At 34.6% G+C, this 22,472-nt stretch overlaps 1 protein-coding gene across 7 annotated transcripts in view; it reads right to left on the bottom strand.

Moving 5' to 3' along the window:
- The window catches only part of MON2 (MON2 homolog, regulator of endosome-to-Golgi trafficking), a 108,923-nt gene that overhangs the window by 71,217 nt on the left and 15,234 nt on the right, over nucleotides 1-22,472 (bottom strand). For 5 of the 7 annotated variants that reach the window (XM_004766585.3, XM_013063576.2, XM_045071837.1 and 2 more), the window contains exons 2-7: nucleotides 21,926-21,989; nucleotides 12,610-12,737; nucleotides 11,549-11,680; nucleotides 7,699-7,828; nucleotides 871-968; nucleotides 35-160 (exon numbers count right to left, since the gene is read on the bottom strand). In XM_004766585.3, the coding sequence (XP_004766642.1) occupies nucleotides 35-160; nucleotides 871-968; nucleotides 7,699-7,828; nucleotides 11,549-11,680; nucleotides 12,610-12,737; nucleotides 21,926-21,989 (678 nt within the window). Of the gene's footprint in view, nucleotides 1-34; nucleotides 161-870; nucleotides 969-7,698; nucleotides 7,829-11,548; nucleotides 11,681-12,609; nucleotides 12,738-16,335; nucleotides 16,417-21,925; nucleotides 21,990-22,472 lie in introns of those variants that run through there. The other 2 variants (XM_013063579.2, XM_013063578.2) reach the window with 2 other exon arrangements.

The raw sequence follows: 22,472 nt of genomic DNA, 5'->3' as shown, positions 1-22,472 counted from the left end.
TTTATTTTGTTGCAAGATACTACAAATGGCTTACTTGTAAAAAGACCTGTGGAAAATCATTCAGGACTGACTCAAGTAATTCAAGGCCAAATGTTCGAGTCATTTCTGTCATGCCTACTAGCCAGTAAGGAGCATCAGCATTAACCAACTGACAAAGGTCCTGGAAAAATAAGTTAAAAAAAAAAAAAAGAAAAAAGAAAAATAAATAAAACATTCACATGCTGGAATGAAACATGCTTTTCAAAATTCATAAAATTTTTAAAAGTTATCTCTTCTTATATAGTTGTTTTTACTCCTTAGAAACTAAGCACTGGTAATTCAATTCTGAAAAACTATATACTTGATTATATAAGTAAACTTTAAAAGAATCATATAACTATTGACAATACATAAGGTACATAGATAAATAGTTAATAGTCTTTTAATGAAAAACCACTTAAAATAACCCTTTAATAAAAATTAGTAAAATGTTCAGGGCAGATAAATCTTATTTTACTTAAAAGATATATTCATGACAAGTAACATGAAAATCAGGTATTTGTATATAAAATTACAGTGTTAGACCAAAGACTTACTAGTTAAATTTTTATGTTACAGAAATTATTTTCTAGTCATCCCTAATATGCCTCTCTTTCTAGTTCTGGGCTTAATTCATTTTATTTCCTTAAAATGAAATGTTTTATCATGTTCCTTAGCTATAGATGCCCTTTAATGTTTTAGAACATTTTCAAAATACTACTTGTGACCCTTTAAAATTTGACAATTTAAAAAGCTGACACTTGAAAAATTAAATCAGACATAAAATTCCAAAATCAAAAATTCATACAGAACTATATTCTATAATAAAATCACTTTTATCAACTGAAATACCTGGAAAAGCATATATGCATCTTTAGCACAAGGTTTGAGGGTGCTGACAGATCTTCTGTTACTATTTCCTTGGACCAGTACTGGTTGTTCTATAATATCTGCAATCAAAATAAGATGGGTTTCAGCGGTTTATAATGACTTTAATAAATCATATATACTATTTAAAATAAATACATGTTTGTGAAATTATAAACATTTCTTAAATGTAGGCTCAGTATTATGCCTCCAAAATGGGAAAAAAAATTAGGAATTTATTGTTATATAGAATGCCATAAAAACTACTCTTTACTATCTTATGTCATTTTAATAAGTTTAGCATCTTTATCCATACATTTGATTTTCCCAGTCTCCCTTTTCCCAATCCCTTTATTTAATGGAGTTGAAATTCACATGATCTCTGAATGTACCTTTAAAAATCAAGTACATAGAAGTTTACCACATGGTTAATTCCTATATCACCTCAGTTTAAACGAAGAATTAATTGCTTGATCTGCCACATTGGGGGAGGAGTCAAGATGGCAGAGAAGTAGCAGGCTGAGAGGACATCAGGTAGCAAGATATCAGCTAGATCGCTTATCAAACCATTGCGAACACCTACAAATCCAATGGGAGACTGAAGAGAAGAAGAGCAACAACTCTAGAAACAGAAGAAAATCGACCACTTTCTGAAAGGGAGGACCAGCAGAGAAGTGAATCCAAAGCGACGGGAAGATAGACTGCAGGGGGAGGGCCGCTCCCATCAAGCGGCAGAACAGCGGAGCAGAAAATCAGGGCTTTTGAAAGTCTGCTCCAATGAGGGACTTTGCTCCAGAGGCTAGACCAAGGTGAAGCCCACACGGGATCAGCATGGCTCCAGGTCCCAGGGGCTCACCGAAGGGTGGGAGTTGTCTGAGTGTTGGAGAGCTCGCAGGTATTGGAGCAGGAAAGCCGGCTACAGAGACAGAGCTGAGGAGTGAGCTCTCAACTCAGGGTTACCCTGAACCGTAATCCGTGGCACAGCTATTGCTCCGTGAATGAGGTCCCCACAAGACCCGGGGAGACACCCCCTGGGGGAGCTCAGGGATCTGCGGGGTTTGGAGACTCCAGGTGGAGCTGTGTGCCAGAGACAGAGACGTGGTCACAGGCTGGGTGAGCTCGGAACAGGGCTGAAGGCCAGGGAGACCGGAGTGATTGAGTGCTTTTCTCTGAGGGTGCACTGAGGAGGCACCCCGAGCTCTCAGCAACTCCAGGCCAGAGATTGGGAAGCTGCCATTTTCATTCCCGTCCTCCTGAACTCTACAGAAAGCGTTTAGGGAACAAAAGCTCCCAAAAGCGAACCCAAGTGGATTACTTAGCCTGGCCCCTGGTAAGGGTGGTGCAATTCCGCCTGGGGCAAAGACACTTGAGAATCACTACAACAAGCCACTCCCCCAGAAGATCAACAAGAAATCCAGCCAAGACAAAGTTCACTTACCAAGGAGAACAGCGAATTCCAGAGGAGGAGAAAGCAAAGAATGGAATTCATGGCTTTCTCCCCATGATTCTTTAGTCTTGCAGTAAATTAATTTTTTTTTCTTCTGCTAAATTATTTTTAATTTTTACCCTTTCCGCTTTTAATGTTTTTAAACTAGTTTATCTTAACAATACCTTTCATTAAAAAAAAATAATCTTTTTTGAACCTTCATTATTTTAGTCATATTTTATCCTTCATTGTATCTAACTTTATTTTTTTGTATACACATAGGGTTTTTTCTTCTAAAAAATTTGGGGTACAACTTCTTCTAAAAGATCAAAATATACCCTAAATCTAGCTCTGGGCTTGTTCTAGTCTCCAGCTTAATCAAATTCTCTCCACTTTCTTTTTCTTTATTCTCCCAACCAACTTCCTTTATTAACTCTTTTAGAAATTAAAAAAAATTTTTTTTTCATCTTTATAGGCATAATCCATCCCTTTATTGTGTTTACTCTTATATATGCTTTTCATTCCTTAAAATTTCAGGAGGTAGGTTCTTCTAAGAGACCAAAATACTGCCAAAATTAAGTGGGTCACCCTGTTCTAGTCATCAGTCTAATATATATATTATTTTCTTTTTAGTATTTTTTTCATTTGTTTTCTTTTTCTAACTTTTTTTTTCTCTGAACTTCTTTTTATCCCCTTTCTCCCCCCACCATTTGGGGTCTCTTCTGATTTGGTTAAAGCACACTTTCCTGGGGTCTTTGCCACCCTTTTAGTATTTATCTGCTCCTTCATATATTCTTTTTTTTTTTTTTAAAGATTATTTATTTATTTATTTGACAGACAGAGATCACAAGTAGGCAGAGAAGCAGGCAGAGAGAGAGGAAGGGAAGCAGGCCCCTTGCTGAGCCGAGAGCCCAACGTGGGACTCGATCCCAGGACCCTGAGATCATGACCTGAGCCAAAGGCAGCGGCTTAACCCACTGAGCCACCCAGGCACCCCTCCTTCATATATTCTTATCTGGACAAAATGACAAAGCGAAAAAACTCACCACAAAAAAAAGAACAAGAGGCAGTACCAAAGGCTAGGGACCTAATCAATATGGACATTGGCAATATGTCAGATCTAGAGTTCAGAATGATGACTCTCAAGGTTCTAGCCAGGCTCCAAAAAGGCATGGAAAATATTAGAGAGACCATCTCCAGAGAGATAAAAGCCCTTTCTGGAGAAATAACTAAAATCTAACCAAGTTGAAATCAAAAAAGCTATTAATGAGGTACAATAAAAAAATGGAGGCTCTTACTGCTAGGATAAATGAGGCAGAAGAGAGAATTAGTGATATAGAAGACTAAATGAAGAGAATGAAGAAGCTGAGAGACAAACAAATACTGGACCATGAGGGGAGAATTCGAGAGGTAAGTAACACCTTAAGACAAAACAACATTAGAATAATTGGGATTCCAGACGAAGAAGAGAAAGGGGAGCAGAAGGTATATTGGAGAGAATTATTGGAGAGAATTTCCCTAATATGGCAAAGGGAACAAGTACCAAAATCCAGTAGGTGCAGAGAACCCCCCTCAAAATCAATAAGAATAGGTTCATACCCCATCACTTAATAGTAAAATTTACAAGTCTTAGCGACAAAGAGAAAAATCCTGAAAGCAGTCAGGGAAAAGAAGTCTGTAACATACAATGGTAAAAATATTAGATTGGCAATGGACGTATCCACAGACACCTGGCAGGCCAGAAAGAGCTGGCATGATATATTCAGAGCACTAAATGAGAAAAACATGCAGCCAGGAATACTATATCCAGCTCGGCTATCATTGAAAATAGAAGGAGAGATAAAAAGCTTCCAGGACAAACAAAAACTGAAAGAATTTGTGAACACCAAACCAGCTCTACAGGAAATATTGAAAGGGGTCCTCTAAGCAAAGAGAGACCCTGTAAGTAGTAGATCAGAAAGAAATAGAGACAATATATAGTAACAGTCACCTTACAGGCAATACAATGGCACTAAATTTATATCTCTCAATAGTTACCCTGAATGTAAATGGGTTAATGCCCCAATCAAAAGACAAAGGGTATCAGAATGGATAAAAATACAAAACCCATCAATATGCTGCCTACAAGAAACTCATTTTAGACCCAAAGACACCTCCAGATTTAAAGTGACGGGGTGGAAAACAATGTACCATGCTAATAGAAATCAGAAGAAAGCTGGGGGGGGCGCCTGGGTGGCTCAGTGGGTTGAGCCGCTGCCTTTGGCTCAGGTCATGATCTCATGGTCCTGGGATCGAGTCCCATGTCGGGCTCTTTGCTCAGCAGGGAGCCTGCTTCCTCTTCTCTCTCTCTCTGCCTGCCTTTCTGTCTACTTGTGATCTCTCTCTGTCAAATAAATAAATAAAATCTTTAAAAAAAAAAAGAAGAAGAAGAAGAAGAAAGCTGGGGTGACAATCCTTATATCAGATCAATTAGATTTTAAGCCAAAGACTATAATAAGAGATGAGGAAGGACACTATATCATACTCAAAGGGTCTGTCCAACAAGAAGATCTCACAATTTTAAATATCTATGCCCCTAACGTGGGAGCAGCCAACTATATAAACCAATTAATAACAAAATCAAAGAAACACATCAACAATAATACAATAATAGTAGGGGACTTTAACACTCCCCTCACTGAAGGGACAGATCATCCAAGCAAAAGATCAACAAGGAAATAAAGGCCTTAAATGACACACTGGACCAGATGGACATCACAGATCTATTCAGAACATTCTATCCCAAAGCAACAAAATACACATTCTTCTCTAGTGCACATGGAACATTCTCCAGAATAGACCACATCCTGGGTCATAAATCAGGTCTCAGCCAGTATCAAAAGATTGGGATCATTCCCTACATATTTTCAGACCACAATGCTCTGAAGCTAGAACTCAATCGTAAGAGGAAATTTGGAAAGAACCCAAATACATGGAGACTAAACAGCATGCTTCTAAAAAATGAATGGGTCATCCAGGAAATTAAAGAAGAATTGAAAAAATTCATGGAAACAAATGATAATGAAAACAATGGTTCAAAATCTGTGGGACACAGCAAAGGCAGTCCTGAGAGGAAATATATAGCAAAAGAAACAAGAAAGGTCTCAGATACACAACCTAACCCTATACTTAAAGAAGCTGGAGAAAGAACAACAAAAGAAGCCTAAACCCAGCAGGAGAAAAGAAATCATGAAGATCAGAGCAGATACCAATGAAATAGAAACAAAAAACAAAAAACAAAACAAAACAAAAAAAACCAATAGAACAAATCAACGAAACTAGGAGCTGGTTCTTTGAAAGAATTAATAAGATTGATAAACCCTTGGCCAGACTTATCAAAAAGAAAAGAGAAAGGACCCAAATAAATAAAATCATAAATGAAAGAGGAGAGATCACAACCAACACCAAAGAAATACAATGATCTGCCACAATTACTACATTAGCTATAGGTACTGACTAGCTAAGCATCAGCTAGAAAGATGTTTCCTAACTCAACATTTCTTTGAATACTAATAAGATACCATTTCTGCAAATTATGACAGCCTATTTTGAATAAATGTTGACTTAATGACTATTTGAAAAAAAAAATGAGGTTTTAAGTATTTCTTCCTTATTACAAAGTATTAAATGAGATACTGGGTTTTAGAGACACACAGCTAAAACTACCAATCCAGGAATCGCACTGAAGTTACGAATACATAACACATCCAAACTGGAGAACTGCGGTTTTACCCTGTAACTTTAATTCCTTAATATTTCAAACTCTAGAACTCAACCTGCATTTACCCTGAGAAAAAAAGCAGAAAAACCAACACACCAAACTAAGTGGAAAAATTCTAATAAGCCAAAAGATTAAGAATGTCTGAAACTTAAAATATGACCACTGGTTAACCTCAGCAAAAGTAAAGAAATTATTAGAATAGGCCTCATTACCAATTATTTACCAGTATTGCCATTTTTTATCAATAATACCAAAAGAACCTCAAATGAAATGACAGACAGCATAACATTAAGAGTTGGGGGTAGGAGGATTTCTCAGGGATTTTCCTTGTGTAAAAGGGAAAAATAGTTTAATCTTTTGTTTCTTGAGTACATAAGCAGAAAGGATGTCATGATGGTAGCACCTTATGATCTTTTCAACTAATCATGGGGAATAACTTAATTTCATCCAATAACAAATTAATAAAACATAATTTCTATAGTTAAAAATTATCAAACTATAAAAACTACTACAGGAATAGTATCTTCAGCTCTCTGACATGTTCCTAAGTTTTTAGGAAATTTTTTAAAAAATCACAAAGAAAGATGTTTATAATTACAATAAAATTATCTAATGAAAATATGAAAAGATAATCTTACATTACATAAAATCCTTCATTAATACATGCTAATAGGCACAGACTAAAATTCATGTGAGGGAAACCCACTCTTGGAAATTTACCTTAAGGAATTAATTCAAATGGGAAAAAGTATGTAGGAGGACACTCAAAAGAGTACTTAAATACTAAATACAATGTAAGTATCCAATAGGAAACTAGTTCATTAAACTCAGAATAGCCACAAAACATAGTACATCCATTAAAATTTAAATTATAGGGCACCCACATAGCTCAGCTGGTTAAGTATCTGCCTTTGGCTCTGGTCATGATCCCAGGGTCCTGGAATTGAATCCCACATTGGGCTCCCTGCTCCTCTCTCCCCCTTACTCTACTGATGCTCCCTTGCTCTTTCTCTCCCTCTCTCTCAAATAAATAAAATATTTATTAAAAATAAGTAAATAAAATAAAATTTAAATAAAAGAATAACATGAAAAATTCATATAATGTAATGTCTAGCTAAAAATACATATAATGCGGTATTTGATATAAAATGTGAAATTAGGGGCACCTGGATGGCTCAGTGGGTTAAAGCCTCTGCCTTTGGCTCAGGTCATGATTCCAGTGTCCTGGGATCAAGCCCTGCATAGGGCTCTCTGCTTGGCAGGGAGCCTGCTTCCTCCTCTCTCTCTTTGCCTGCCTCTCTGCCTACTTGTGATCTCTCTCTGTCAAGTGAATAAATAAAATCTTTAAAAAAATAAATAAATAAAATTTAAAAAATGTGAAATTATACATAATTAAAAATAAACATGAAAAATAAAGAGTTTATTCTTGGGATGATAATACTGTTGAGGATTTAGGTTTTTGAACTGCCAATGTCAATATAACAATATTTGTAAAGTAAATACATTTTTTAAAGTATTCTAGTTTTTAGGCAACCTAAGTTCACAGGGCAAAGACTGAAAATCAAAAGAGAAATCATGGGTCGAAGAACCACACACTGTGAAAAGGAAACCAGTTTTATCACTCTACCTCTGTGTCGTTCATCTTCAGCAACCATCCTCTCAAAAACAACAGTAACAACTTGTCGCACTGTAGCAGCAGCTGTATTATTTGTAATGTTATCTTTTGTAAAGTGTAGTCGAAAACAAAGAACAATTGCCTAAAAGAAGAATTTTCATTTAGTGAAATAGGACTGAAGAACAGAGTAACTATTTATTTGATATAACCCAAAACTAAGTAATTTGTTCAGCTGTTTCAATCACAGATACTAAAATTTCCACCCTCTTATATATACAATAAAACCACTAAAATCCTTGGATTTTGAAATAATTCAAACTAAATATACAGCCACATAAGATTATGTTACATAATGTGAAACATGCACTTCACAACTTGGTTCTTTTAACATGCATATAAAAATGTGCTGTGATGGGGGCACCTGCGTGGCTCAGTTGGTTAAGGCGTCTGCCTTTGGCTCAGGTCACAATCCCAGGGTCCTGGGATCAAGCCCTACATCGGGCTCCCCGCTCAGTGGAGAGCCTGCTTCTCCCTCTCCTCTCTGCTCCTGCTCTTACTGTCTCTGTCTCTCAAATAAATAAAATCTTTTTTAAAAAAGTACTGTGCTTTATTTCCCCAGAATGACTTGTTTTGCAAATAACAAGTATTCAAAGTTTTTTATATCACTAAGTCATCTGAAGATATATTATATAAATATGCTAAGCATATAAATGAATAAAATTAAAATTTTTTAAAGGAGTCATTCTTTTTAAAAATCAACTTCAGGTTGATTAAGGTACAGTTTTATACAATAAGCTGTATCTCTTGGGGGCGCCTGGGTAGCTCAGTTGGTTGGGCAACTGCCTTCGGCTCGGGTCACGATCCCAGGGTCATAGGATCGAGTCCCACATCGGGCTCCCTACTCAGCAGGAAGTTTGCTTCTCCCACTAACCTCTCTACTCTCATGCTCTCTCTCTTTCATTGTCTCTCTCTACCTTTCAAATAAATACATAAAATATTAAAAAAAAATAAGCTGTATCTCTTTAAGGTATTTAATTTGGTGAGTTTTCATAGTTATAGTCACCCATGAAACTACTGCCACAATTGGGTTACAAGACAGTTTCAACACCCTAAAAGTCTCCCTGTGTTCTTCTGTGCTCCACTTTTTCCTCCATCTTTGGTTCTAGGCAACCACCATCTTGTCTCTTTCACTACAGATAAACTGGCATTTTCTACAAACAGCATTTCATCATTCAGTATGCACTGTTTCTGTGTCTGGTTTCTTTTACTTGTAATATTCGTAAAATTTATCCATGTTGTTCTTTGAATCAACAGTTTGTACTTTTTGATTCCTGAACAGTACTTCATAGTATAGGCATACCAAATATTTTGCTTACCCATTCATCTGCTAATGGATATCTAAGTTGCTTCCAGTTTTTAGCCATTGTGAATAAAGCTGCTGTGAATATCATATACAAATCTTTCTAAAGACATGTTTTCCTTTACCATGGATAAGTAATTAGAAGTGAAAAGGCTGGATCAAATAGTAAGTATAGGTTAAACTTTTAAAGAAAATGCTAGTTCTCCAAAGTGATTTTATTTTATTTTATTTTTAAGATTTTATTTATTTATTTGACAGAGAGAAATCACAAGTAGATGGAGAGGCAGGCAGAGAGAGAGAGAGGGAAGCAAGCTCCCCACCGAGCAGAGAGCCCAACGCGGGACTCGATCCCAGGACCCCGAGACTATGACCCGAGCCGAAGGCAGCGGCCTAACCCACTGAGCCACCCAGGCGCCCAGTCTCCAAAGTGATTTTAAACTCCTACCAGCAGTATGTGTGATTTCAGCACTTTCACACATCATCAACAATACTTGATATGGTTGGTCTTTTTCAATTTTAACTACTCTAATGGATATGTAACGATACCTCTCTATAGTTTTAATTTGCTTTTCCCTGATAACTTACGATGCTGAGCCACTTTCCATGTATTCAATAGCCATCTTATTTTGTCAAGGGTCTATTAAAAAATTAGTGCAGGGGTGCTGGGGTGGCTCATTTGGTTATGCATCTGACTCCTGATTTCCACTTACGTCATGATCTCAGGGTCATGAGATTGAGGCCTGCATCCAGCTTCACACTCAATGAGGAGTCTGCTTGAGATTCTTTCCCTCTGCCCCTCTCCCCACTCAGCACTCTTTCTCTCTCAAATAAATACATAAGTCTTTTAAAAAAAAAAAAATGTCTGATTTTGTCTTGGGTGGTTATCTTATGAATGAGTTGTAAAAGTTTTTTTTTTTTTTAAGATTTTATTTATTTATTTGACAGAGAGAGATCACAAGTAGGCAGAGAGGCAGGCCGAGAGGAGGAAGTAGGCTCCCTGCTGAGCAGAGAGCCCGATGCGGGGCTCGATCCTAGGACCCTGGGATCATGACCTGAGTCAAAGGCAGAGGCCTTAACCCACTGAGCCACCCAGGCACCCCGAGTTGTAAAAGTTTTTTATACACTCTAGATAAAAGTCCTTTGTGAGATATTTCTGAATATGTTCCCCCATTCTGTGGCTTTTCTATAGTTCACAGATTTTTTTTTTTTAATCTACCTAAAGCATCTCTACCTAAAGGTCACAAAAATTTTCTCCTATGTGATTTTCCAAAAGTTTTAGTTTTAAAGAAGCCATGTTTGGAGAAAAACATAATGGTAGTCTAAATACTATATTTATCATATTAATTACATTAAAATTTTAAAGGAAACGAGCTTTTTATATCAATATTACTGTTTCAATTTCAACATAAAGGAAAGGTTTATGTTATATAGAAGCTTTCATAGTACTCAATTTGGTATTATTTCTTTATACTTCACTTTTCATTCCAAAATATTCCATTTCCAAATTAACCAACAAATGCAAGCCCTGCATTTAATTTTAAACTATAATAGTTCTTATTGCTTTGGTAGGTTAAATGACAGCATTTTATAAACTCTTAAATATATTGTATCGGAACAATAATTTGATAGGTAGAAACCAAAAGGGATGACATACAACAAAAGAATACACAAAAATACCTAAAATATTTTATAAAATAGCAGGTAGCTTAAAATAAGCTATTTGCAAATGAGCAAAATCTCATTATGACCAAAGAACATCAAATGAATAACTCAAAAAGACAGATCTATTCTCTGTAGAGTATATACAGCTTAATGTGACAGTACCCTTTTCTACTTTAATACCCATCCACTTTTTAAAGGTATGCAAATTATAATGGAACTACTATTGAAAGTCCAACAAATTTCTTAAACAATAAATGATTAACTAAAGATTATTCTTTATATTATTCTCTGTACTTTCTGTTCTTTAGAAATAAATCATAATTTTAAAAAATCTTTTTAAAGAGTGAAATAATAGAACAGCTGTTAACATGTTCCAAAGAGGGTAGGAATGGGGAAGAAATGAGAAACCCCTACCATACATGCAGCTTTATCTAGTATAAATGCCATAAGGATACTTTCCCAACTACTTAAGAAAGAGATTTAAACACTCTGGCTTACATATCACATAGATGTAAAATTTTAAAAGGCGGGAAGAAGAGCTATCACAGGCATACCCAACGCAATGAGAACATGGATATCTCCAAACATTTTATCTTTCTATTCCTATTTTTCTGCCAATTTTCTCTTATTCCCAACAGGCTCTGCTCTATTACGTAACCTGATTTCAATTCTAATCTGGGGGAAATAAGGCCACAGTGGTTTTTAATGTGCAATGTCCATTATCATGATAGCTACAGGGAAGTTGCTTTTGGTACAAACAGTACCAGGCTTTCCTCTTTCAGTGAACTTATTCAAATACAGTCTCAAAGCACTTAGAAACTTTGACAACAGGTTTCCTACCTTAGAGAGTGACTCATCATGAACTACTGTATTGGTTGTTAAAAGAACAAGAACTGTTTGAAGTAGCTTAAGTTCTTCAAGACTGTTTTCCATTAGCTGCCAAAGCATATTAATTATATTTCCAGCTGCAGTCTGTAAAATAATGAGTTGAATTATTGTCAGCAAATAAAATATAAGGTGTTTAAGTCCCTAAATAAAAAAAGATGTAAAAATATTACCTCTTCTGGTGTTTCTTGATCATTAACAACAAAACCCATGTTTCTAGCTCTATAGATCAAAACACATCTCTTAACTAATTTGAGATTCACAGCTAATTAATTTTCTTCTAAAAAAATAAATTGTTTTAAAATATACCATTTGAATATATGCAAATAGTTGCATACAGTTCTGGGATACCTAGTCAAAATCAAAGCTCATTTCTACAATATGGGTATATTTCGTTTGGGCACTTATACAGACATACACAAATTAACTGAGAATGCTACTATTTCACATATTATTCCATTTATAATACGTATACAAAAAACAAAATGCAACTCAAATTAACAACACATTTATAAAGTCAATTAAATCTGACAGTGTTTTGAATGTTACATTACAGGTAAAAGACTGTATCACTTCTATTAAAGTAACTTATGGAGTTAAGGTAACATTACTACATTTGAAAGCAGGATGCAGATTTGTAGTGATGAAATGTTTTTCCTTGTTTTAACACAATAAAGTTAGGTACAAACAATTCACTTAAATTAATGAACAACAAACTTTCACTTCAGAGAATCTAGGAAAATCATTTTTCCTTTTTAAAAAAAATTATAAATTATATTCTCTTCAATGACACTGATCTATGTCACTGAATGACATGACAAAATGCACTTCATTTTTATTCATTATTCATGAGCACTTAATAGGGAGAAAATACGATGATCTTTCAAAATTAAGCCATGTCCTTCAAGCACATATATTGTTTTACATTGAGTTATTGGATATGCTTCATTCTCCCCTAATTAAAAATCCCTGATTTGATTCTTAGGTGCACAATTGAGATAAAGTCTTCACAGTACCTCAGACACAACTTCATGTGACATGAGTCTCTGAATGGCGGTCAAACATAGCTGAGTAATCTTTGGCTCCTTGGTTCCACAACCCATTAGAAACGGCTGAACCACCTCTGAGCTGTTTTCTTTCAAGGCTTTATTCAGAATACATATAAAATAAATTATTAAATCTAATTCACAAGAAGGAATATATATATTTACAACTAGTATTAACAATCTTAATAAAAACCACTTTATGTAAATACTAAAATAGAAACCAAACAATAAGAGTTAAAATACTTTATACAGATACTATCGACTCCATATCTAAACTAACCCCTTAGCTATAGCTTTCCCATGCTTTTCTCCTAGCATTGTCTTTTGGTTTTCCTCCATCTCATGCTATAAAATCTTTAAGGACAACTCAGAAGTTCTATCCTGCCTTGGAGAAGTACTCTATTTCTTCAACAGTGCATGAGGGGAAATATGAAAAAGAATAAATACGTCAGAGTAGAAAAAATAATTAAAAATAGTATATACATCATCCCCATCACCCTTCTGAATGTTCAGAAGCTCCCTAGAATTTCATTACATGCCTTGAATTTATATAGCCTTAATTTCTTCAAGAAATAAACTCATTAAAAAACAATAACATTACTCCTCTTTTTACTATAGCATTCTTTAAGTTAAATGGATGCCCATGCTGTAACTCCATATCTTAATTTAACTCTTTCCACCAAGCCAATTCTTTCAGATGCTTTAAAGTAGCCAACAAAAATGTAAAAAGTTAGAACATGCACAAGCTGAGTAATACCTTAAATTTACAAAATGAAATTAAATCAGTATACACTTACTTAATAGCTATACAAAGATGAGTAAGACAGGTCTCTGAGGATGAGGCCATCCTCAGAGAATTTAAACAGATAACATGGAATTCCATCTCCTTGGAATTCCAAGGAAAGAGAACATTACACTTATGTGTTTGGTATATGGTTTTCAAAGGCAATACATCCATCAATTATTCTTTTGAGGTTAAAACTTGTAATTAAGACAGACAAATCTGAATTTTAACTTTTTTTTTTTTTCAAAAGAAATTGTCGGAAAGTCATCCACAGTCACCATGAAAAATATAAAACTAGTCTCAACATTAATTTCATCAGTTAAATCCTCATCTTTCTTCTCCCAAACCTCCCTTTATAGTATGTATGCTAAATAAAGCCCACAATCTCCTATGGCATACTCCGCAAAGTCCCTCAATATGCCAGCATAAATTACTGATTTAACACAGCTAAGAGATGGCAAATATGATAGTCAAAGAACAGTGTTTCCAAAAGGGCTCCTTGCCTTATTTCCTTGCTTTCTTAAGCATAAAAGTTTTGATTCAAACCAGAGTCACAAATTTTCCATAACAATGTCTCAAAACATTTAGATGAATGATTAACAAAGGAAAATAAAGCTAAAAAAAAAAAAAATAGTGAGGCAGTAAATATGCTACCATATTCAATCCTGCCAGAATCTCTGAAGTATGAGGCTATTCCTAACTCTATTGAACATGCCTAGTTATTAAATGCCATTCAGGTAAACAGAAGTTTATCACTGATCATTTTTATGACGTTAACATGTTTCTCATTTGAGTGTCACAATAATCACAGAGAGTTTACAGAGCATGATTTGGCTCAAGTGCACAGTAAGTAAGTGGTAAAGCCAGATTTTTAAAATAGGTCTTCTAACTCCTGGTTTGCTATTCTTCCCACAACATTATACTGCCACTCTTTAAGGTAAACAGCACTTAATGCAAATCAAAGTTAAAACTGTTTAAGGTATGAAAGAGGACCAATGAACTGCACTGCCTAAAGTCTTCAGATAAATTCAGGAAAGAAACGGTCTTTATAGAAGGGGAAAAAAAGTACTTTCTTGAGTCTCTTGAGGACAATGACTTCAAGACACACTGGAGGATCACAAAGACAAATCAGTGCCAATTAATTATGATACAATGCCTTCTAATCACTTAGATTTGTTCCTCACAATTTCATCCATCAAGGCCATTGTTCTCTCTTGTCTCTTTGATAACAGCCATTCTGACAGGTGTAAGGTGATTATCTTATTGTGGTTTTGATGTGCATTTCCCTGATGATTAATGATACTGAACATCCTTTCATACACTTGTTAGCCATCTGTATGTCTTCTTTGGAAAAATACCTATATAGGTTTTCTGCCCATTTTATAATCAGATTGTTTGGGATGCTTCATTTCTTGAAAGAGTACTTCACTATTGACTCTGAGATCATCTAAGCCAATATCCCCACACATAATGATGTTGGTGCTTTTTTGACCTTACCATAAGATGTCAACAGAAAATTTCTGTACAACAACTAGGTGACATTTTAAATAGGAGTCAAACTTACAGGATATCGACAATGCACATAACTCAAACGATGTAATAATAATATGAATAACTATAAACAAGTTCACATATGCACTGAAAAAGACACCTCCAGACTACCTGGCCCACAATGATTCTAAGATGACATCAATTTTAAGATGTGTTATCAATCTGAGTAATACTAAAATGTGAAAAACCTGTGCAGCTTAGAATGAATAAAATAAGGTTAATTTCAGTGAAATGCTATATACAGGTCAGTCACAGTTACCCATGTGTCTCAAGTTAGGATAAATTAAAATAGTATTAAAAATAACTTTTAGGGGCATCTAGATGGCTTAGTTGGTTAAATGTCTTAGGGGACATTTGATCTTAGGGGAATGAGTTCAACTCTTGATCTTAGGGGAATGAGTTCAAGCCCTGCACTAAAATAAAAAAAATTAACAAATAATAATGATAATTTTTATAAATTTTATTTTAATGTAACTCAAAGGAATCAAATATCGACTTCTTGCCTCCTTCTCATTTTCTTTTTTCTCCCAGTATATATAAGAATAAAATAATCAAAAAGGAAATTCCTATGTTATCCAGGATAAATAATCAGTAACAAAACAACTATTGATCTGTTGTCTTTTGAAGCATATGTGAAAACGAAAACATCTACCATATCCAGATCACAATACTATAAGATAGATTATAACCAAAAAAAAAAAAAAAAAAAAAAGTTAGGTTTTTTTTTTTTCTTCTTTTAAAGCTGACAGTAGGGCGCCTGGGTGGCTCAGTGGGTTAAGCCTCTGCCTTCGGCTCAGGTCATGATCTCAGGGTCCTGGGATGGAGTCCCACATCGGGCTCTCAGCTCAGCAGGGAGCCTGCTTCCCTCTCCCTCTCTCTCTGCCTGCATCTCTGCCTACTTTGATCTCTGTCAAACAAATAAATAAAACCTTAAAAAAAAAAAAGGTGACAGTAGTCTTAAACAGAAATTAATATTGCTCTTCTGAGAGGCGCTCTGTTTATATACAATAATTTTAATGACATGCTTTTTAAACACAGCTTTATATAACACCTTCCAATGGGCTTAGACTTTAGAAATCACATTGAGGAAAAAGCTGTATAGCAATAAAGACAACCTGCTCTAACCATTTTTAAAAATCATTCCAGGAAAGAAAGAAAAAGGTCAACTCTTTTTAATCAAAACTCTCTATTTCAATATCCTTTAAAATATAAAGTCAGGCTTTTAAGGGGTCAGAAAAAAAGTTCATTTTTTTTACCTAAGTTCTTTAATAAACAGGACTCCTTTAATAAAATAACACTATGTTTGATATTTTATTTCCAAATTGTATAACTGTGAGAGCAAATGATACACTTTCACACACCTGGAAGAGGTCCAGCAGGTCCCCATATCCTAGGGGTTTCCTTGCTCTGTGCAGTTTCACTGCATAATTGTAGTTTTTATCCTGGAAAGAAAGAATTAAACTAGGATACCCCACTATGAATCACATTAATGGGGGTTAAAAGTTTCATTATGATAAATTTTAAATGGTCATTAAATAACAACTGCAATTCTTGTGAAAGAAATAAAATGTGATGCAGACATGACTGCTATCTTCAAAATCCCTTAAAATTTAATTATTAAAAAGACTGATATTTCTAACAACATTAAAAAAATAATTTAATGATTCTAAAATCTGAAAATACTTCAATAAAGTCACTCAAGAATAGAAGGACAAATAAAATATGGGCAGTTTCATATTAAAAGCACATTGTATGAAAAGGAAGGATATTCAACAAATGATGCTGGTTTAATCAGTAATTCTGCACAAGAAAAAAAAATCTAGGTCCTCATGTCACTCCACATATTCATTTAAAAAAAAATTAAAAATAATTTTTAAAAATGACTGTCTACTATGCGGGGTAAGGGCTTCCTAAATGCAAAACAAATGAGAAAAGTTACATTATGTAAACATGAAAAACATCTAGACAAAAATTTAAAAGATAAATAACTTGCAGGAAATATAAACATGATGGGAAGTCAATACTTTTGCTATGTAAACAACTCAAATAATTTGATAAGAAAACACAAAAACTCAAAGAAATAAATGTATAATGAAAAAAGGAAATAATATATTCAGAGGAAAATGTTCAACATTAAAGACAAATGTCAATTAGTATAAGAATCATTTGCCTGTTCAATTTCCAAAAAAGATGTTTTAAGATAATAATCAGGCAAAGATGTTATAAAAATACACTCACATATTGCTGGTAAAGGCATAAAGTTTTATCTTTTCAAAAAGATAACTCTTTTATCTTTTTGAAAGATAAACTGGTGACAAATTCCAAAACCATGTTCATATACTTTGATTTAATAATCTCATTTCTAGAAATTTATCTTAAAAAAATTTCCAAATACTGAAATATGTCTAACATAAAGGAATGGTGAAATAAGCTACAAGCACTTTTTCCAATATTATGAAGGAATTTAAAAAATTAGAAAAGACAGCATCAAAGGAAAGTACTTAACAATGTAAAAATACAAATTAAAAGGTTAAAAAGTTTTTAAGTATCCAAGGAAAAGAATAAATAAGAACATATTACGCCGTAGAGAAACTATGTAATATCTGGCCTACTAGATTAACTTGTAAGCATAAAATTAATTACAGCCCCCAAGGTCATTTAGCCGAGATTATAGAACTAGCCCACCAACCGACCTCTACTTTATGATGGTACACTGAAATACACCTTCCACACTGTTGTGCGAATAGTTTATATAAAACATTAAAATGAGGGGCACCTGGGTGGTTCAGTTGTTAGGCGTCTGCCTTTGGTTCGGGTCATGGTCCCAGGGTCCTGGGATCAAGCCCTACATGCGGCTCCCTGCTCAGCAGGAAGCAGCTTCTCCCTCTCCCATTCCCCTTGCTTGTGCTCTCTCTCTCTCACTGTGTGTGTGTGTGTGTGTGTGTGTGTGTGTGTGTCTCTCTCTGTCAAATAAATAAATAAATAAATAATCTTTTTTAAAAAGAAAAAAAAAAAACATTAAAATGAATGTGCCACTGTCCTGATTCAAACTCTTCCATCAAGCAGCTCACGAAGTTACACAATGGCAATGCTTGAATAGTGTATCCAAATAGACCAAACTTTTATAGACCAAATAGTCTATCCAAATAGACCAAACTGTTCTCTCTCCCATATATTCAAGTAATCTGCTTTACTTTCCACTTCTATACCTTATTTGCCTGGCTAACTTCTTCCTTTTTTAAAGATTTTTTAAAAAGATTTTTTAAAGATTTTACTTATTTATTTGAGAAAGAGATCACAAGTAAGCAGAGAGAGGGGGAAGCAGGCCCTCTGCTGAGCATGATCAAGCTCCCTGGCTTGATCCCAGGACCCTGAGATCATGACCCGAGCTGAAGGCAGAGGCTTAACCCACTAAGCCACCCGGGTGCCCCTGGCTAACTTCTTTCTAAGCTTTGAGACTCAGCTTCAGATTCCCAGGCTGGATTGGATGCCTTCTTTATGTTCCTATAATAATAAGCCTATTTTTCCATCTTGGCATTGACCACAGTATTAAAATTCTCATTTAGGGGCTGTCTCCTTCATTACTCTGTTATCTGGCTAATATGAACTAAGTATGACAAAATTCATCTACCAAAGTCATCATAACATGTAAAATTACAGTAAAAACTGGGAAGTAGTAAAACACAGTAGAGGTAGCACTAAGAGACTTACTCACATTCTGGAGTGACTCACTCACTATTAGCCTACATTTAATGAGGGCTTATTATTTCCTGCTAACTACTAACAATATAAGGAAGAGTATCTCTCCTAGTGATTCTTACATAATGATTTCCTTATTAACAATGTATTTATGATATATATTCTACAGATGTTTATAAAATATCACAAGCATATATACTGATAAGATAGAAAATACTAAATAAAATCAGCAGATAAATTACCTCTTAACATCAGAAAATAATTCCAAAGCATAGTTACCCATTGCTATTTAAAGACCTTTTAGTAATAAGACCATGTAGATATGAAAAAGGTGAGGGAAACTGAGAAAAGAACACAAATCACACATAATGATCATCTATGTGAAAATTCTACACATAAACTGGCAGTAGCTGAAAGCAGCCAAAGATAGATGTAACCATTATGGTTTTGAGTATGGATTAAATACACAATTTTAAGATATCACAACTTCATTGGTTTCCTTGTTTCAACTATTCAAAAAGCAGATTCTCTGTTTATGTAATTTTTGTATAACACAAGCCTTCTCAGTCAACCTCAAGTATATTATAAACTGGCTTAATAAAAACATTTTGTAATTTATGGTAGTCAAGTGTAAGATTAAGGCATTTGGCCTTGTAAATGAAAAACTTGATGTTGCTTTGTCTCATTTGCAGAGTTTTTATCTTTAAAGAAAAAGGAAATTCTGAGATAATGATCTGTATATCTGAATCGATGCTGACATTACCTGGCATAGCATTCCCACTTATGTCAGCATTCATGACAGCAGTGAAAACAAAGAAAAATAAACATTAAAGGAGGATGCTTAAAAGAAGGGGAGATGCAAAGCAAAGATTTATTCTGCAATGTAAATAACCTTCCTTTGGAAAATAAATCTAAGAAAACTAAAGCTGGCTAGAAAACTACGCTGAATATCACTGGTCAGACTAGTTAATCCTAATTAAGGGTGCTGATTGTTATAGCAACCCTTTATATTTTCTGAATATGTAGAGATATCTGAGAATTCAATATCCCATTTCATTTGCAACTCCTCCATTGTTTGTTATCTTTAACATCCATGATAGCACAAAAGAAGTAACCTACAGTCTCTAGAACTATAGAGAAGTAAACACTTCTCAAGAAATTAAAATTTTTAAAAAGTTAACTACAAATTTTTCTTAGTATAAACTGTACTCTAATTAAGTAGTTTTGAAACTATATATTGACAAAATTCTTTTCCCTTATTCTTGAGAGCCTTTGATTTTCAACATGATAGTGGTCTAAAAAGGTACAAATACTAAAGTATCAATGCTATAGATACTTGGTAAAAAATGCAAGGAAATAGTTTAAGTGATATACAGCTCCTCAATTACATCGCTCTGGACACTATGGACCTTAAAACATAAACTATTAATTGTATTTGCATAAAGACTTGTTTAGCATCATTTGAATAAAGCTAATTGAATTAAAACAAACAGCCCACCTATACATTAAACTCACACTGACAGAGACAAAATTTTCTTACTTGTTCTTAAAATTTACCAATTAGACATTTTATTTACTTTGGTATAGAACTCAGCACCAGACAGTGATCCTCTGAAGAAATCAGTCTTTTTAAAAAATCTTCATCAGCTACAGACCCAATGATAACGTCTACTCTTGGTGAATAACTAAGGACATGATATCAGCAGTTATAGTAGCAAAAGTTACTATTTGTAATGATATTCTAAAATGATTAGCTAATTTAAAAACATCCAGATCATAATTTATCTTAAAACATTAGTTTCCTCACAGTAGCTAATCCACCCAACATGCATCTCCCAAAACCCACTATCCCACCCTCCAATCCAACCATACCTACCTTTGCCTTTACCCACCACTTTCACTATACCCCTTCTCAAAGTGCACAGAGCATTATTCAGTGCTGTGAATAATGTTACAAAACTATTTGGTGTTTCGACAGATTGTTCAAAATCAGAGAAGAAGCTGTGAGAAACAGATGCAACACAGGAAAGCTCACCCTAAAGGCAAATGTCCGGCAAAGCCCGGCAAGCCCAAGTAAAATCCACCTTCCACCCTTAAAACTTGCCCCCAAAAGTCTTCACTTCATTTTGTAATACTCTTTGAGATTCCACCAATTAGGGATTTTTTGGTATCACTTTTAAAAACGTAAAGAGATTTATGAGAGTTGGAGAGATTCTCCACTACTGAATTTTGTGTCAATCCATTTAATAGGACGGCTTTTCTCCTATAACCAGCTGAGAGCAAAGCACTATTGGAACTGGAAATGCAGATTGAAGGATCAGTAAAGTAAGCAACAGTTACATATAACCCTTGGGAGGGAGTAGTAGCTGGTGTGGAAACCTCACAATATCACGGCAGCATACTGTAGCGGGAAGAACATGGGTTCTCAACAGCCCTGGATTTAAATCTAGTTCCACCACTTAATCATGTGACCTCAGTCGAGTAACTTAATCTCCTTGCATGTCAACATGTTCTATTATAAAGTAGAAGTATTTCCCCACAAAGTTGTCTTTTATTAAAGTGGCACAAATGTCTCACACGTAACAGATTCTCAGAAAATGCTACTTTCCTTTTCCATGTTCATTACAGAGGCAAGAACAAAAAGGTGCCAAAGAAAAGAAGTAGATTGAGTATCAAAAAGAGTGCCAAAGAGGAACTCCTGAAATTCCTCCTTGAATACCAGTTCAATCAAGAGAATGTAAGAAAACTTTTTTCTTTTCTCCACCCAGCTCCCATTCTTTCTTCATGACCATACTGTCTTAGTCCTAGGATTCAAAACTCATATAGTACTACTAAATTTATAATACTACATTATCACCTGTTTATATTATATAAAGATAAAATAGATCTTGGAAGGTGGACTGAGAACCAATCTTTCATTCCATTCAGCACAACAAATATTAATTGAATGTCTTTTATGGGTAAGGTGTGTCTTAGGTGATGGACAAGACATGGAGGAGAATGCAAATCCCTGCCCGGAAGACAAGTAGTTTTAACTTTTCTGACTTCAGAGAATTACATGACATTCATCTTTGGCAAATCCAATTAGTTCGTAAGTTAGGGACTTTTACATGTTATCATCATAAACAGCATGCTAGGGCATAAAGGAGAGGCCACAGAAAACTGATAGCTCTTTTCTGGGTTTTTTAAAGATTATACTTTTGTTATTAGTGAAATTTTCATTAATGGTTGAATTTTTAAGCAAAAAATTACCTGCCAAAATTTCGGTGTTTCGTGCAGCTATTGTTTTAACTTTTATTATTCCTGATTCAGCAGCCTGCAAGAATAAAAATAATTAGAACATAAAACTTACTATCAACATGAATTACCTAGGGAAAGAAATCATATATGATCACTATTATCTTTATTTTCAAAACTTCAGAAACTAAAGCCTAGTAGTGCCATAAATATTAAATGTAATAAAATGTGATTCACCTGATTACTCACATGCAACTCGGTATTACAGCATGTTGCCTTTCTCTGCCTAAAGCACATTTAATCCCTCATGAATTGAAATGTTCATAAAATATAAAAATAATATACAAAAACAAAGTCTAATGAAAAAAACTAGGTTTCTCTCCCCCATTTCATACCTCTGTCCCCACCACTAAAAAAAATTGCAAAACACTGCAAAATCAAGTAGACCTGTTTTGGATTTGAGAAGAATGAATAATCAATAAGTTTGTTATTACTTTTAGTTTACATTTTTTTAAACACCCACTAGATTTTCATAAGGCACCTAAAACACTGTATCATTAAG

This window comes from Mustela putorius, unplaced genomic scaffold (genome assembly GCF_011764305.1).
Source record: "Mustela putorius furo isolate JIRA1106 unplaced genomic scaffold, ASM1176430v1.1 tig00003988_pilon_pilon_pilon, whole genome shotgun sequence".
In the NCBI taxonomy this organism is placed as follows: Eukaryota; Metazoa; Chordata; class Mammalia; order Carnivora; family Mustelidae; genus Mustela; species Mustela putorius.
This window is presented reverse-complemented; position numbering and strand designations above follow the sequence as displayed.